Below are 18150 nucleotides of genomic sequence, written 5' to 3' on the forward strand. Positions count from 1 at the left end.
GTATAACTGATTCACTTTGCTGTACACCTGAAACTAACACAACATTGTAAATCAACTATACTCCAGTAAAAACTTTAAAAAAACAAAAAACAAAAAACTATGGCCGAGGCCACATCTGACTCACCACCTGTTTTTGTATGGCCCCTGAACGAAGAATGGTTTTCACCTTTTTAAGTGGTTGAAAAAAGATGCAAAGAGGGCTTCCCTGGTGGCGCAGTGGTTGAGAGTCCGCCTGCCGATGCAGGGGACATGGGTTCGTGTCCCGGTCCAGGAAAATCCCTCATGCCGCGGAGCGGGTGGTCCCGTGAGCCATGGTCGCTGAGCCTGCGCGTCTGGACCCTGTGCTCCGCGACGGGAAAGGCCACAACACTGAGAGGCCCGCGTACCAAAAACAAAACAGAAAAAGATGCAAAGAATGTTTTGTGACATGTGACAATTATGTGACATTCAAATTTGTGTCCATAAGTTTTATTAGCACACGGTCACGCCCATTTATTCACTATATTGCAACAGAGGCCTTATGGCCCACCGAACTCCACATTTTCAATTACCTGGCCCACACAGGAAAGTTTGATAACATCCGCCTTGCAGCTCTGCCAGGATTGAGGTACCTACCACTGGCCCACGCTTAGGCCTCTGTCTTGGCTCCCTCATTAGACTACGAGCTTCTGGGTGATGGGGCCTTTGATTCCTGTGAGCGTGGTGCCTGATTCACAGTAACCTCCTAAAACACTAGCCACTGCAGGGATGCTCGTTTACTAGGCAGGTAGGACAATGATTCAAGACCCATCCGGGTTGAAATCCCAACGGCTTGAAATCCCGACGGCTTGAGAAAGTTGATTCTCCTCTCTGTCCCACAGTTTTCTCCTCTGTGGGATAGAGGTGCAAGGAGGCCTCGTAGTGAGGCCAAAATAAGATAAGGTGCGGGAAGCACTTCGTGAGGTGTAGTCATTAATCTTTCCCTAGCTCCATGCGTGCCCCGAGGAAGCATCACTGGCAGGTGCTGCTTGGGAGCTGAGCTGAGACCAGCTGGGCCTGCAGCGCGAGAGGCTCCGGGCCCCGGACGCACGTTGAGCGCTGCTGTCAATCAAGGCCGCCGTGGGGCGGGGCGGGGCGGTGCTTCCGCCTGCGCGTGGCCGCTCGGGGCCGCTCGGCGGCGCCCGGGACAGTCGGGAGCCGCGCCCGCAGCCGCCGGCCGCGCGGCCGGACGAGGGGACGATGGAGCTGGAGCCCGAGCTGCTGCTGCAGGAGGCCCGCGAGAGCGTGGAGGCGGCGCAGAGCTACCGGCGGGAGCTAGGCCAGAGGCTGCAGGGGCTGCGGGAGGCGCGGAGGCAGGTCGGAGGGCCGCGCCCGCAGGGGCGCTGTGGGCCCCGGGGAGGGCGCGGGGTGCCAGGCGATGGGCGAGGGTACGGAGGGCTGCGAGGGGCGGGAGTGTCCGGAAACTCTGAAGGGAGGAGGGAAGCGTCTCTGAAGGTTCGGGAGACCTGGCAGGGTCTGGGAATGGGGAGGTGGGTTCTGCGGGGGGGTGGGGGGGTGGGGGAGGGGGACGGGGGTCTTAAGAGGAAGGGGCAAATTTGGGGGATCGAGGGAGAGTGTGAGGGGCGTACCCTAAGCTGTGTGGGGCGGTGTCGGGGATGCGATGGGGTCCGAGGTTGGGGGGAGTGAGAGACCAGAGCAAAAACCGAGGGCGTCACAGAGGGTAGTGAAGATTGAGAGAGTTGGGGGAGGTGGAGATTCTTTGGAAAACCTACCTTGTGGATGGAGAGCGATTTTAGAGAGCGTGAGGAAAAGGTGTAGCAGTGACTTGGGGAGAGCTCAAAGTGGAGGCGGAATGGACCGTGGAAGGGATGTACTAAGGAGAGACAGAGGAGTGGAGGAGTAGTAACGTTAACACTAAATGAATGGAAGTGATGTCAAAGTAGTACTTAGTATCTCATATGATCTTGAACGCATTAAAAAATCATGTAGCGGGATCCCATTCTAGAGAGTTTGGATTTTAAGGTGAAGCTATGTTGGAAGGGCAAAAGAAGGAAAATGAAGCCTCTGGGGGATGGGATACAAAAGCGTAGGGAAATGGAAAAACAGATTTAAAGAGAGAAGTGTTGAAAGGAGAAGCTAAATATACTTTTAAGTGATGGCAGTTATCTGCTCCATGGGGACCTGGTTATCAAAGATAAAGGAACACCACATGGTTTCTCTACACCCTGGAACATATACAGAAAAAGATATAACCCACTGCCAATGTGCAGGACAGATAATCCTCAAGCTACTATTAATTCAGGTGCTTAATAAGTGCTTTTTGAGTCAGTGGGATTCCGTTTGAGTGGAATCATTTGAGTGAGTGGGATTTTTCAACATCACTTTTGTTATTAATATATATTGTCATCCTAGTAACTCCCATGCTGCACAGAATCTGAAAATTACAACTGGTAGAATAGTGCCCTTGGATATTCTCATCATTAAGGATACTCAACATGCTTTAGGTTTTATACATTTAAAAATCCTTGTAGATTTTAAATGTAGGCCAGGCATCTTTTGTAGTTTAGTAGCAAATCTGGGAGCAAGATCTAGATATGGTGACCCTGATTTGACGAATGCTTTTTAAGGCCTTCCAATATATTCATTTTGATTTCCACTTGAAAACACCTGCGTTATTCCTTCTGCTGTTTTGAAATAGAGGTTCTAAATCTAGGGCATATTTAAAAAGAGATTAAAGTATCTCTTATTATATGATTAATGTTGCAGCCAATTAAGATGTCATATATGAATGAGACTATTGTTTAACTGCATCAAGGATTAAGAAACAGGTGATACTAAATGAATGAGCTTAGCACCTGGGAGAAGTGTTTATTACTTTCTCGTGTGATATTGAACACATTAAAACAATTTAGTATGATCTCATCCTGAATGGTTTAGTATTGTTTCCAAACCTACATTCTTTTAAATTCTATGTCCAAAAATTTAAAGACAGAACATACTTTCCTATAACTTAGTGGAGTTTGGTATGGGGTTTTGTTTTGTTTTTGAGGACCATTGTCTTGTGCTTGAAACAGAAGACACTAAGAGAACATCCATTAGCTTAGGTTCTTAATGACATTGCCTTTGGACTAGACTGAGTAATGTCATACTGTTCTGAACTGAAGTGTGTTTTGTGCCGGTGCCAGTTACAACAGCTTCTAGTTCTAAAAGCTTTAATTCTTCCTCAAAGCTAATTCCAGTGGGTTGTACACGTTTGGGTTTGTAGAATAAGTCCTCTGTCAGCTTGCATTTTAAGGAAGGTCAGTGTTACAAAAATGTTATCAAAATAAGCAGCTGCTTTTGTTTAGTGGTTAGGATATTTTTAGGGTTCCAGTCATTTTCAGAATAACTACATAAAATATATGGCTTTTCAGTCAAAGATTTTGTATCAGGGAAGGATGAGAGAGTAGAGAGGAAAGATGCTCCCTTTGTGTATATTTTTTACTTGCCGATTTTTCCTTTTGGCATAGGATTTTAAAAAAAATTGATATGTAATTTACATACCATAAATTCATACCTTAAAATGTACAATTCAGCAGTTTTAGTGTATTTGCAAAGTTGTGCAGCCGTCACCACTAATTCCAGAACATTTTCATCACCCCAAAAAGAAATCCCGTACCTGTTAGCTGTCACTCTTCCAGCCCCTGATAACCACTAAACTACTCTCTGTCTCTATTTGGATTTGCCAGTTTTGGACATGTCATATAAATGGAACCAACTGTCTGTGGCCCCTTGTGGCTGGCTTCTTTGACTTAGGCATAATGTTTTCAAGGTTCATCCATGAGGTAGCATGTAGCTGTACTTTAGTCCTTTTTGTGGCTGCATAATATTTGTTGTGTGGATATACCACATTTTATTTATCCATTCATCAACTGATAGATATTTGGGTTATTTTCACTTTTGGGCTCTTATGAATAATCTTGGTGTGAACATTCATGTACAAGTTTTCGTGTAGACATGTTTTCAGTTCTTTTAGTACTTAGGAATTGCTGGGTCGTGTGGTAACTCTTCGTTTAACCTTTTCAAGAACTCTTGGCATACTTTTTATCTTTGCTTTTGTTTCTTACCCTTTAAACATCTCTCATGAAATTTGCCTCCTGTTAGGAAATCATGGCTATGAAAATTTAGAAGGAACAAGAGTTTTTTTACTGTCAATCTTTTAGTGTGAAAAACAACTGGCAGCATGTAGCAGTTTCTCTTCTTGTGGTTAAGTTTAAGCCCTACCCTCTGTCTTCAGAGAAAAGGAAGTTCTGTGTAGGAATGAAGGGTAGTCTGTAACTCTTACTGTTTGAATACGTTAAAGGCTAGAGAGATGTTCGTTGTCTTCAGGAAATCAGATAATCTTTACAGTCAGCCTGGAGTAACTGATGTTGAAATCATTAGGAATAGTTCTGTATAGCTCTCTGGAATCCTTCGTATTAAGATGTAAATACCAAAGAAATTAACTTCAACCCTCCTTAAATACTCATTTGTTCATTTACTCAATAAATATGCACTGGGTGCGTTCTGTGGGTCAGAGGTACTTCTAGGTCCTAGAAATACTGTGGGTACGGAAACAGCATTGCTCTCACAGATTTACTCTTTCCTTTGGTGGCTAGTCATCAGACTCTAAAACCTAAAAACAAAACAAATAGGAGAAATCTAAATTCTTGTGTATTCATTTTTAGATTTCAGTTCCATTGTGTTGTTCATCCCTTGTTGACTTCTACAGGTTGACTTTCCTGCTTGTTGTAAGTAGAGATAGCTGATCAGGATGTCACGTAGTGTGTCAGCTGGCCAGTCAGATATGCCTCAAAGAGTGACACTAGTTTGATGACATTGCCACTGTCCAGGACCTAGTCTTTAAGCCTTGCAGGTCCAGAAACTCCATGTTTGTACATTATCAAAGGAGGATTAGTTTGAGGTACTGGAGGTGCCAACAGTGAGAAATACCAATATTCTAGTCTGTGTACAGTTATAATTTACTCTAAAATGAACTGTTGGCCTTCATGTGCCTTTAATTAGTGTGATTCAGTGTCTGTAGGGGCGTTGACAAGAGCAAGTCTCTGCTCTTTCAGAGTAAAGGGCCAGATCCTGGTGCCTAATTAAGACACTGGCAAGGACCCTGCCCAGCTCTGGGCAGTGGTGTTCCTTTGATCGTTGCTACTACAAGTGTGGTCCATGACCGCAGCAGGGTCATCCTGACCTGAGAGCTTGTGAAGAATGCAGGAATCAGGCCCCCCCCAGACCTGGTGAATCATCATCAGGTGTGTTGTGTATGCACATTAAAAATAGAGGCACAGTGCCTTAGAGGATACCATTAACTCTTCAGCTCTCTACCGATTTCTGTAGTTAATCCTGATCCGTAGGTGTGTTGTTGTAAACTGCTGTGGTTTATCCTCAAGATTGAAACGCTGTTTGAAATAGCATGGGTTTAGATAATTATGCAGTGACAGACAAGTGAATAATTGACGATCTCAAGCCAGCACTTGCCCTAGCGTGTCTTAACATCTGTATTGTGACAATTTGTCTCTCATAGTATTTTTTTTAAATTTATTTATTTTATTTATTTTTATTTTTGGCTGCATTGAGTCTTCGTTGCTGCACCGGGGCTTTTTCTAGTTGGAGCGAGCGGGGGCTACCCTTCATTGCGGTGCCCGGGCTTCTCATTGCAGTGGTTCTCTTATTGTGGAGCATGGGCTCTAGGCACGCAGGCCTCAGTAGTTGTGGCTCGCAGGCTCTAGAGTGCAGGCTCGGTAGTTGTGGCGCATGGGCTTAGTTGCTCCGCAGCATGTGGGATCTTCTCAGACCAGGGCTCGAACCTGTGTCCCCTGCCTTGGCAGGTGGATTCTCAACCACTGCGTCACCAGGGAAGCCCTCTCATAATATTTTGTTTTCAATTTTTTAATAGTTGATTTCAAATAATTTTTTGAAGATCTTATTAGGAACTTTGATATTCCTAATGTACAATACCAGGTTCTCCATAGATCATTATTCTCACGGGATTTGAAAACACGTAGCATACTAGTTAAAGTCTGGAACAGATAGAGAACTCAGTGGGGGGAAAAAAGTTATTTCAGAAAACCAGGGCAGGAAGTCTTAGTAGCTCAGCAAAGAAAAGAAAGCTGTTATTGCTTCTTTTATCTCCCACTTCCCCTTCTGTTACCCGTTTTCAAAACAGTCCAAAAAATCTGTTTGAAAATAATCTGTTACTGCAGTAGTACTTAAAATGCCCCTATTATAGTGTCCTAAGAAAAGGTTAAATCTGGAGCTGGGGAAAACCAAGAACAGATGAAATAATCTGAAAATCACCCATAATTCTACTCCTTACAGACAACCACTGTTAGCATTTTGGTGTATCCTTCTAGACATATTATTTTGCCAAATTGAAAGACTACTGTATATGCAACTTTATATTTGTTGTTTTCTTTTGGTTAGCATTATATCATAAGCATTATGAAAAATTTCCCACGTACAGTCTAATTTTTAATGCAGAGGTGAATAGTCTATTACATAGGTACTTACGGAGCATTTGTTGGTGGTAGGCTGAAAATGTATTGACTCAAATATGCCAAAATACTGGAAGCAAAGCTCTAGAAGCAACACTAAATAATCAACTACCAAGGGAAAAAAAAAGCTGCACATATATTTGTGTGCAAAAACCACATATTTACATTGGCTTTTCAGTCATCCTTTTTTAAGTCTTTTCACAAATTGTCTTTAAACACGACACTCTGAAAGCTGCTTGTTGAGTCCAAACCTCACTTGAAATGTAGCATATAAATGAGAATTTAAACAAGCATTCAGAATCTATAATGTTAACCTTAAAAAGTGTGTGAGTGTCACAGAGGAACCCAGTTTCTCTCTGTGTAGAATTTTTTTTCAATATACAGTGTAATGTAAATTTAAATTTGATAGAGAAGAACTGTTCTTATTACTAGAAACCTGGTAAATAATATGGCTAATTTGTGATCTAAAGCCAAACAAATGTAGGGCAGACTTTTTTAAATTTTTATTTTAAAATTTTTTTGGCCACACTGCATGACTTGTGGGATCTTCGTGCCCCAACCAGGGATCGAACCTGGGCCCCTGGGCCCTGGCAGTGAAAGCACCGAGTCCTAACCACTGGACCACCAGGGAATTCCTGGGACAGGCTTTTATTTTTGAGGGGTATCCATGAATCATTTATATTTGCAGTTATTTTACTTTTTTTGCATTTGCCCCATTAGGTGTGAGACCTTGAGAAACTTAACTTTCCTGACGCCTCACTTCCCTATCTGTACAATGTAGATAAGGATAGTACCTACTTTACTTGGCCAGTGTGGGAATTAAAATGAGAAATGTATGCAAAACGTTTAGCACGATGCCTGGGACATATGAACTGCTTAATAAATACTAGCCATAGAAATAATGCCACCAAATATTATTATTATTCAAGGTGACCTCCCCTACTTCTCCAACTGGTAACTTATTCTTTAAATGTCTCCTCCTCTCTTTCCCAGCAGAATGACCTTTTTGAGCTCTGATGGGTTTGTGGCTGTCTCACTTACATAAGGATTTAATACTTTTTACTATAGTTACATGTGCATGCAACTGTCTCCTTTACTAGAATGATAGTTTTTTGAGGTCAGGATCATGCCTTATTCATCTTTATAACCCCAGTTCCTGGCACTAGACCTCAATAAATATAGAATGAATGCCTTTATGAATGTTGTGGGTGTGATTTTGCAGACATTCTTTTTAGATTGTTCGTAGTCTTGATTATAGGCACTCTATTCACTAATGCAGATAAGCAAGAATTAAACATTTGTTTTATCATGATTCGGTTATTTGTCACTACATAATAAACTATGCCAAAGCATAATGGCTTAAAAGGCAACAATTTGCTTAGTGTTCGGGGGATTAACCAGGGCTCAGTTGGGCAGTTCTGAGTTTGCTGGCAGCTCTCATGTAATTGCAGTCAGATGGCAGCTGAGGCTGGAATGTTCAAGATAGAACATTTACTTACCTGTGTGGAGCCTTAAGTAGTAGCAGGACTTAGTTGGAATGCTGGCATGGCTGAGCCTGGATGCCAAGCTCTCTCCCTCCCACACTCTTCCTCCCACCCCTCTCACTCTTCTCCCCCTTCCACTTGTTCTCTCAAGAAAGATAGCCATGCTTCTTCTTTTTTTTTTTTTAGATTAATTAATTTATTTTTGGCTGCATTGGGTCTTTGTTGCTGCACGCGGGCTTTCTCTAGTTGTGTTGAGTGGGAGCTACTCTTCATTGCGGTGCGCGGGCTTCTCGTTGCGGTGGCTTCTCTCGTTGTGGAGCATGGGCTCTAGGCACACGGGCTTCAGGAGTTGTGGCTCGCGGGCTCTAGAGCACAGGCTCAGTACTTGTGGTGCACGGGCTTTGTTGCTCCACGGCATGTGGGATCTTCCTGGACCAGGGCTTGAACCCATGTCCCCTGCATTGGCAGGCAGATTCTTAACCACGGCGCCACCAGGGAAGCCCCGATAGCCGTGCTTCTTACACAGTGGCTCAGGAATTCTTGCAGTGCAGAAGTAGAAGTTGCCAGGTAGTCTTAAGGCTGAGGCCTGGAGCTGGCACAGCTCAGTTCCACTCTGTAACGATGCACATGTGACTGCATTGCTGGCCACCAGCCCAGCCTCCTGTCCAGGGGAGAGGTCTGCATGAGGACATGAGTACCACAAGGCATGGTTCCTGGTTCATTGGGGCCATTAATGTAACAGACTACCAAGTAATATAATCAAGATTTTCTTTTTGAAAGTTTTAATAAGCATGTTTTAAAAAAACATAACTGTAGGGACTTCCTTGGTAGTCCAGTGGTTAAGACTCCACGCTGCCAGTGCAGGGGCCCGGGTTTGATCCCTGGTCAGGGAACTAGATCCTGCATACCGCAACTAAGACCCAGTGCAGCCAAATAAATAAATGAATATTTTTAAAAAAAACAGAAAGCCTAACTGTAAGAGACAAGAAGGAAATGTAGCAGCACATATGAGTCCATACACGAAGCAGACAGTTCAGATTTCTTGCCACTTGACTAGCTTTTCATCGGGTTGTGGTAGAATTTAAATGAGACCATGGGTATAAGTTCCTGGTACACAGTAGGTGTTCAGTAGGTGGGAGCTGCTGTTGTATTATTATTGCCATTGTATTTTTAATGACTAATATCTTGGTGTCAGTGTGAAGACACATAGCTAATGCAGTACATTTCATACGAACTGAGAAGAAACATTTTGGTTAGCTTCTTCAATTTCAGTTGACTATTTTTTATCTTTGTCTTTTATTTTTGATCCCTATGTTCTTGTTAGCTAATAGTGTGTAAAAACAGTTTCTAATTTTAAAATAGTTTTAGTTAGTTTCCTGTAAGCAAAACAATTGGGAAAATAAATTCTTAGATTACCCTTGGAGGATAAAAATTCTTTTCTTCTATAAAGTCATGAAAATGCATGTTTCAGAGGAGGTAGAGGAGATTCCAGTTACTTAATTTCCTGAAACACACACATGTTATGTTGTGTTATAGATAGAGCAACTGTATATTGCCACTTAAGACCAGAGGTGTCTTAAATCAGATTCTAGGTAGGTTTTATGACATTATAGTAGCTAAACTCTAGAAAATATCAGTCACTGTTGTCTTGGAGGGCTGTGAAGTATATATTTTCTAGGCTTTTGCATGGCTTAGTATTGATGTATAATCTTGATGACTTTTTGGCATTTTGAGAACTTATCCTCATGTTAAAACTTTAAAAATACAGTTGCTTTGGAATTAGAGTCAACTGCAGTGGAAACTTTGTAAATAAGATTTAATGGTCTGTTACAGGAGAGGTTTTAGTAGAAAATTCGTTCTGAATATTGTTAATCAACATAAACAATGTATATTACAGTTTCCCTTCTGAGACCTTGAGTTGTATATCATTTGTATTTTTCTTAAATTTACTTTGTTACAAACCATCACAGTTGTTTTGCCCTGAGTGGTTGTCTACCACATTTTTTTTTTAACATCTTTATTGGAGTATAATTGCTTTACAATGTTGTGTTAGTTTCTGCTGTATAACAAAGTATATCAGCTATATGTATACATATATCCCCATATTCCCTCCCTCTTGCATCTCCCTCCCTTGTACTGTTGGTGGGAATGTAAATTGATACAGCCACTATGGAGAGCAGTATGGAGGTTCCTTAAAAAAATAAAAATAGAACTACCATATGACCCAGCAGTCCCACTACTGGGCATATACCCTGAGAAAATTCGTAATTCAGAAAGACATGCACCCCAGTGTTCACTGCAGCACTATGTACAATAGCCAGGACATAGAAGCAACCTAAATGTCCATCGACAGATGAATGGATAAAGAAGATGTGGCACATATATACAATGGAATATTACTTAGCCATGAAAAGAAATGAAATTGAGTTATTTGTAGTGAGGTGGATGGTCCTAGAGTCTGTCATACAGAGTGAAGTAAGTCAGAAAGAGAAAGACAGATACCATATGCTGACACATATATGGAATCTACCACATGATTCTTTATGCAAGGACAAGCAATACATATTGCAGCAGGAAATGTCTTCATCCAATACATAATTTACCGGTTTATGGGAATGCTTTAAAATGGGGTCTGTAAGCACTAACCAGCTTGGTGTAGTGGACAGACCATGGTCCTTGGAGTCGCACTGTTTCTGGCACTGGGAAGCCGTGGGGAAGTTATTTGACTTCCTTGAGCTTTACTTTCTTCAACGTAGACAATACAGACCTACCTCTCAGTGTTGTTGGGAAGATTGAGTGAGCTATAACACTCAATGGACCATGGTACCACCTCAAATATGAAGAAATTCACTCAGCAGCAAAGTTTGCATTTTAAAATTAGTTTTATTAAAAGCCAAGCGAATGAACTTGATTAGTTACATGATTCAATTAAAGGTGGCTGTGGCTTTGAATTATGAACTGTTTCAGGGAGAAGAAAATGATGCCACCAAGGTAGTGTCAAGTTTGGAACAGCAGTGGTCGGGAATCTATGAACAAAAAGGAGTCAAATTTATAATGAAATTGCAGGAGGTGGATTTGGAAATGGATTCTCCCTTCGCTGGCCCTCTCACTGCTTTGTGCTCACACACTTCCTTTTTTTCTGAGGTTCTGAAACAAAAACAAAACGTAGTGGAGCTCTGCAGCAGTTGAAGGAGCTTTTGAATTCTTCCTAAAGAGGAAATTGACTTTACCTAACTAATGCACTTCCTGTGTGTGCGGTGTCCGCTGAAGAGGGAGATAGGACCTCACTGGTACAGCGCTCTCGACTGCAGAATTTCCTCCCGGTGGTGAGGGTGTGCCAACACATTGTCTTCATTTACTCTGGTATCTGTAAGGCCGGTATGAATCACCTGGGGATCTTGTTACCAATGCAGCTTCTGATCCAGTAATTCTGGGTGGGGCCTGAGATTTTGCATTTCTAACAATATTCCAGGTGAGATATATCAAAATCATAAGGCATTCTTTTCCTGGTTCTTTTTAAAAGGTCTTAAAAACATACACGATTAACTTAATTTCATTGAACATTTATTTGCTAGGTGCTATGTATGTTAGGGCCTGATTCTCAAGGATCCCACGGTTGGTGGTGCACCAGATCAAGGAGATTTTGAATATACCCGCCCCCTGATTTTTTTTAAACTTCGTCTTGGGTTTAGAAGTTCTCTAGTAACTTTACAGAGATTAGTTAGCAATTAAACTTAAATTAGGATTTCTCTTTTTCTTTATGATTTAAGAAATTCTTTCACTTACTGCACATATACCATCATAACTTACATTAATGTCAAAAGAGGAAACAAATTGTTTCTGTGATCTCCTCACCCCAGCCAATCAAACCATTTTTTTTTTTCCTGTGTTTCTTTGTAGTCCTTAGACGTGGGCATCTTTTGTTTTTACATGGTTGTGAACATTTCTGGACAACAGTTTTGTATTGTTTTTAATTTTAGTGTTAGAGAATAGAAAGTTTTCTAAATTTCTCTATTAACTGTTGAAATATTGTACTTTATCCATATTTTGATATGTTCTTTTCTTGGTGTATTTTTCTGGGATGTCAAATGCTCTTGCTAAGATCAAGTTAGCAAAGGGTTAGGGTAGTAAACATAACATGTCTTAGGAAACTAATATAATATCTGCAAAGTAAAGTATGAGTTTGCTTTAATTCAACTGAATGTTTGGCTTATAGTTAGAATTTTCCTGTTAAGTGAGAAAAAGTGAATTGTATCTTATCTGTATTCTTAAAAAAAAAAATCCGGTGTCTATATAGACAACTGACTTGTTTTCAGAACATCTGTGAGATGTAAAGATTTTCCTGTTATATCTTCTAGAACAGCAGTTCTTAATATGGGCTCTGTGGACCTAGGGTAGTGTCTCTCAGAGTGTGGGCTGCAGAGTCACAGGTGTGCTTGTGAAAAAGAACTCTGCCCATACGCTCCCCCAGCCCCTTCTCCAAGCTGGTTCTGGGATGGAGCCCTGCCATCTAAACTATAACAGGATGCAATTGTATATACGTGATTCTTCTGCAAAGCAGGTTTCAGAATTACTGCTCTGAGTGAGCCATGGTTGGGATCTGAGGGAATTTGCAATCTCTGAAATTCAATAAATGTCTTTTGGGTAGAGTTTATTCATTTTTCTGGGAAGAAGGTTCATAAACCTCTCATTAAGATTCGCAAAGAGGACCATGACTGAAAAAGGATGAAGTCATTGTCCCAGAAGGTGTGTTTTTCCTGAACATCTGTCCTCTGCCTCCTCTGCACCTTTTGGATTGTGAATAAATTCTTAGTTTTCTTTTACCATAATGAGGGCATGTTGTCCATGAAGTGATTTTTTTTGTATTGTGTTTTTTTATAGCTATTCTTCCTTTTTTTAATATAAATTTATTTATTTATTTGGCTGTGTTCTGTCTTCGTTGCGGTGCGCAGGCTTCTTATCGCAGTGGCTTCTCTAGTTGCAGAGCACGGGCTCTAGGCGCGCGGGCTTAAGTAGCTGTGGTATGTGGGCTCAGAAGTTATGGCTCGTGGGCTCTAGGGCGCAGGCTCACTAGTTGTGGTGCACGGGCTTAGTTGCTCCGCAGCATGTGGGATCTTCCCGGACCAGGGCTCGAACCTATATCCCCTGCTTTGGCCAGGCGGATTCCTAACCCCTGCGCCACCAGGGAAGTTCCAGTATTGTGGTTTTTTAATCTACCGTTTCTTTATTGCTTTTCAGTAAAATGAATTTTAATTTCTTAATTTTTTTTGGTACTGAAACGTATTATTTCTGAGAACTACTTTGTGCAGATAATATTTATTTCTAACATTTATTTATTGAGAACAAGTGTGCCCGTTATTCTACCAAGTGCAGTACATAGACTATTTTTATTTAATCCTTGCAGCAACTCCATGAAGCGAGCATTGTTATACTTATTTGACAAATAAGGGAATTGAGGCATGATGTGTTAATTAACTTAGCCAGATTGACGTAGTTGTGAACGATGGGACCTTTCTGTCTCACCTGAAGGCCAACTCTATGGAATTCTGCCAGTTTGCACAAATGAATCACATTTGGTTTATCATTGAATGGAAGGTGATGGTTGCCTAGTGCCTTGAGATTATTAGGGGTGATGCCTGTGGGTTAGCCTCTTATAGAGATTCTGATTCTGAGTTTTTATGTCATCTTTTCAGATCAAAGAGAGTGCATCCCAGACGAGAGATGTCCTCAAACAGCATTTTAACGATTTGAAAGGAACCCTTGGGAAGCTCCTGGATGAGCGATTGGTGACCCTTTTGCAAGAGGTGGACACCATTGAACAGGAGACCATTAAACCACTAGATGACTGCCAGAAGCTGATAGAGCACGGAGTTAACACTGCAGCGGACTTAGTCCAAGAAGGTGGGGAGGGCTTCCCTGGTGGCGCAGTGGTTGAGAGTCCGCCTGCCGATGCAGGGAACGCGGGTTCGTGCCCCGGTCCGGGAGGATCCCACATGCCATGGAGCGGCTGGGCGCGTGAGCCGTGGCCGCTGAGCCTGCGCGTCCGAAGCCTGTGCTCCGCAACGGGAGAGGCCACAACAGTGAGAGGCCCGCGTGCTGCAAAAAAAAAAAAAAAAAAAAAAAAAAAGAAGGTGGGGAGTCCAGGGAGCCTGTTAAACGCAGCACATTCAGATTGACACTGCTGGTATCTCAGGGTTCCAACAGGCTTCCTGCCATCTGTGGGGTGCTTAGGCTATGCGTACCTTGGGACAGTTTGTGATATAGGATGACAGATGTACAGTGAGGTATCCTAGGGTAAATGCAATTAGTGTACTAATTATAATCATTTACAAAATACGGAGTAAATTATAATCATTTACAAAATAAGGATTTTTCTCATGGTTCTGTTAACACAGTGATTTTACGGTCATTTTGAGTCTGTTCGCATATTTTTCGGAGTGTCAATGGTCTATAGGATTTAATGCCATCATTCTTTTTAGAGATTAACGAGTAGGATTGGTGTTTACTCCTGAAATTGCACTGGTTATATCCCTAACTTTAGTCAGTTATTTTGGTTAAATCATGCTCAGTTCTTGCCTTGCTGCCTTCCTGTCTCCACATCTACCTACCTCCCCTCCTTCCCTCCTGTAGGTCTTTGTCAGGTACATTAAATAAAAAGGTAATAAGTTCTGCCCTTTGGGGTTCACAGCCCAGTGAGAGAAGCACACACGATGAGAGAGATCTAAGACCTCACGGGAGCACAGAAGGGGAAACGCTTACCTCTGGAAGAGTGTAGGATGGCTTTCTATAGGAGGAGTTCCACTGAGGCTTGAAGAAATTCATCAAGCAGACAAAGGAAGAAAAGGAGGTCACAGCACGATTGGAAGCAGAAGTAACGTCAAGAGTAAAGTGAATGGCATATCTGGGAGATATTGAATGCAGTATTTTAGGCAGCAGAGTTACACAGTCAGATTTGCATTTTTTAAAAACGACACTGCCCACAGTTTGGAGACTGTGTTAGAGGTTGTAAGGAAGTAAAAGTGACCAATGAGGAAGTTGTGGCAGCAGTCAGATAGGCAGCCATGGGAGACGGTGACAGGGGAAGATGAAGCAGAGCTGGTTTTAAGATTTTTCGGAGGGACTTCCCTGGTGGCGCAGTGGTTAAGAATCTGCCTGCCACTGCAGGGGACATGGGTTCCATCCCTGGTCCGGGAAGATCCCACATGCCTCAGAGCAATGAAGCCCGTGCGCCACAACTACTGAGCCTGCGCTCTAGAGCCCATGAGCCACAACTACAGAGCCCACACACCACAGCTTCTGAAGCCCATGCACCTAGAACCCATGCTCTGCAACAAGAGAAGCCACCGCAGTGAGAAGCCTGTGCACTGCAATGAAGAGTAGCCCCTCATTCACCTCAACTAGAGAAAGCCCACGTGCAGCAACAAAGCCAAAAATGAATGAATGAATAAATAAATAAATATAAAATTAAAAAAATATTTTGGAGATAGAATTAATGGTGATCTTACTGAGCCATAAGTGTTGATTATTGGTGATTGCCTGGTTATAGGATGGAGGAGAAAGAGAAGAATTTAGGATGACCCAACCCAGCGTGATTTTAGATGACCGGTGAATTGTGCCGTTGACTGACACAGAACATGAAGGGGGAGGGTGGGTAGTTAGACAGTTGGTTTGGGGTATGTTAGTTCAAGGTGCCGGAGATGCCAGGAGTTGGGAATGTGGGTGTGATGCTTAGGAGAGAGATCATACCTTGAGATGTCAATATGGCAGTGAATGGTGTGTATGTTACCTCTGAATCCATGGGAATAAGTAAAGTCAAGAGATAGTGTACAGTATGAGAAGAGAAGGATACAGAAGGTGGGACTCTGAGGGACGTCAGTATTTAAAAGGGCGTTGAGGAAAAAGGATCCAGGGAAGGAGACTGAATACCATTGGTTCTTTGATGAGTGCTGTGAGTGGCATAGGATGAAAAGTGTGCGTGGCTGGCTCCCAGCTCTGTCACTCCAGCTGGAAGTTAGTCCCCGTTTTGGTCCCACTTAGAATATAGTACTAATGTTATCTTTACACACTAATTACATTTTTGTCTTATCTTCAAGGAGAAGTGTTTATTTGCCACTGACAATAACAGTGCCTTTGAGAAAATTATTTTTAGCAGGACTTCAGAATGTCTTTCCCTGGGCGCTTAGCATTTGGAAACAAACTCAGCAGCAGTTCAGCACTGGTCAGGAGTGTATACCAGTCACCACGAGGCTTGACCAATGTTTTTATTTTAGAAAATAAATCCTTTCAGGCACATACATGCTAGTTGCAGCATCTGATTTTTTTTTTAATACTTCAGAAATGTTTTAAATTTCAAACTTTTTCCTCCCCTCCCTTCCCGAGGGATTAAAAACTTATTTATGAAATTTTTAGGATTCTGAGGCAGTGTTCAGTGTGTCTGTTTTCCTTTTGGTAAGGGGGGAAGGTCATGTCATATGGTCTCAAAACACTTGAGTAACTCCAGGGTATTCTGAGATGGGAAACAGTTCTAGTAGTGTTCTTTAGGGCTGTGGAAGGACAGAGATGTTGATCATTTTCTTATGACTTTATATAATATTTCCTTTATATGACCCTTCACCCTATTGCTTGTGTCAGGATAATATTTGCACTGACTCCTATTGGAGTTGATAAAGATTCTGTAGGGGAGATGGGAAGAGGTCCCTGGGACTTATGCCTTGCATAAAATTGGTTGACAAACCAAGTTTCCATTTGTAGAGCAGAATCTTTCATCTCTGGCAGAATGTTGTCATTGTGTACCCCCTTCCTCTTGCGTTTAACCTTAAAGTCGTTTCTAAAATAGTTTCTTATTTATTTGTTTGTTTATTTTTGGCTGCATTGGGTCTTCGTTGCTGCACGCGGGCTTTCTCTAGTTGTGACGAGCGAGGGCTACTCTTCGTTGTGGTGCGTGGGCCTCATTGCAGTGGCTTCTCTTTGTTGTGGAGCACGGGCTCTAGGTGTGCGGGCACAGTAGTTGTGGCACGCAGGCTCAGTAGTTGTGGCGCACAGGCTTAGTTGCTCCACGGCATGTGGGATCTTCCCAGGCAGGGGCTTGAACCCGTGTCCCCTGCGTTGGCAGGCGGATTCTTAACCACTGCGCCACCAGGGAAGTCCCTAAAATAGTTTCTACGTTTACTTTTGGGGAATTTGTGACATCACTTAAGAATTGTTTTCAAGAGAACCAGAGACCCACTTAGACATGGGTTGTGTTGATTAGTTTATAACGTGACCATTTTTCCCTGTACTAGTTCTCTTATTCCTGATTGTAGGTGAGATCGCCATTCTGGGTGGTGTAGGAGAACAGAATGAAAAACTGTGGAGCTTTACCAAAAAGGCCTCACACATCCAGTTGGACAGGTAAAAGTGTTAGTGTCTCTTGGGCTTAAGCTGTCCGCTTTTCTTTTTTTCTTTTCGCCTGTTAAAAATTCGGATTCAAGGATATAGAAAATGTATTTCTCAAGTTATCACTGCCCATTACCAGTATTACTAGTATGAAATAGTTGTGATTGTAATCTCTGGTATAGCATTACTGCCGATTTTCTACAATCCTAATGTGTAAGAGAACTGTTAATTTAAAAAAATCTGAACAAAGTCATAGCTCAAACAACGAAGTCCTACTGTATAGCACAGGGAACTATATTCAATATCCTCTGATAAACCATAAGGGAAAAGAATATAAAAAAGAATGTATATATGTATAACGGAATCACTTTGCTGTACAGCAGAAACGAACACAACAGTGTAAATCAACTACACTTCAATTAAAACAAACAAACCTGCGTCATAGCTCAGTAAACCAGATCTTTTGCTATAAACTTGACAATTGTGATCCTACCCATTTTCTCTCGTTCCTTTCATTTATTTGGGAAGAGAATTTTAATGTAATGTCTTGCAAAACCCCCACTGCCATTAGCATTATTTACTGGGGGCTTCTGCACTGTTACGGTATGTGACTGATCTACAGTATTTTTTGTTGGGGAATTGCGTGGCGGTCCAGCAGTTAGGACTCCATGCCTTCACTGCTGAGGGCCTGGGTTTGATCCCTGGTCTGAGAACTAAGATCCCACAAGCTGTGCAGCACGGCCAAAAATAAGTAAATAAAATATTCCTTGTTATTTTTTTAAAAA

At 42.1% G+C, this 18150-nt stretch overlaps 1 protein-coding gene across 1 annotated transcript in view; it reads left to right on the top strand.

The window, feature by feature from the left end:
* The first annotated feature begins 1189 nt into the window (after window positions 1-1189).
* The window catches only part of CRLF3 (cytokine receptor like factor 3), a 36651-nt gene continuing 19690 nt past the window's right edge, over window positions 1190-18150 (top strand). Inside the window, exons 1-3 of the mRNA XM_082860526.1 lie at window positions 1190-1335; window positions 13684-13891; window positions 17293-17380. Coding sequence (XP_082716652.1) covers window positions 1219-1335; window positions 13684-13891; window positions 17293-17380 — 413 coding nt within the window. The 5' untranslated portion in view covers window positions 1190-1218. The remainder of the gene's footprint in view (window positions 1336-13683; window positions 13892-17292; window positions 17381-18150) is intronic.

Source organism: Leucopleurus acutus (genome assembly GCF_964270905.1).
Source record: "Leucopleurus acutus genome assembly, chromosome: 19".
Taxonomy (NCBI): Eukaryota; Metazoa; Chordata; class Mammalia; order Artiodactyla; family Delphinidae; genus Leucopleurus; species Leucopleurus acutus.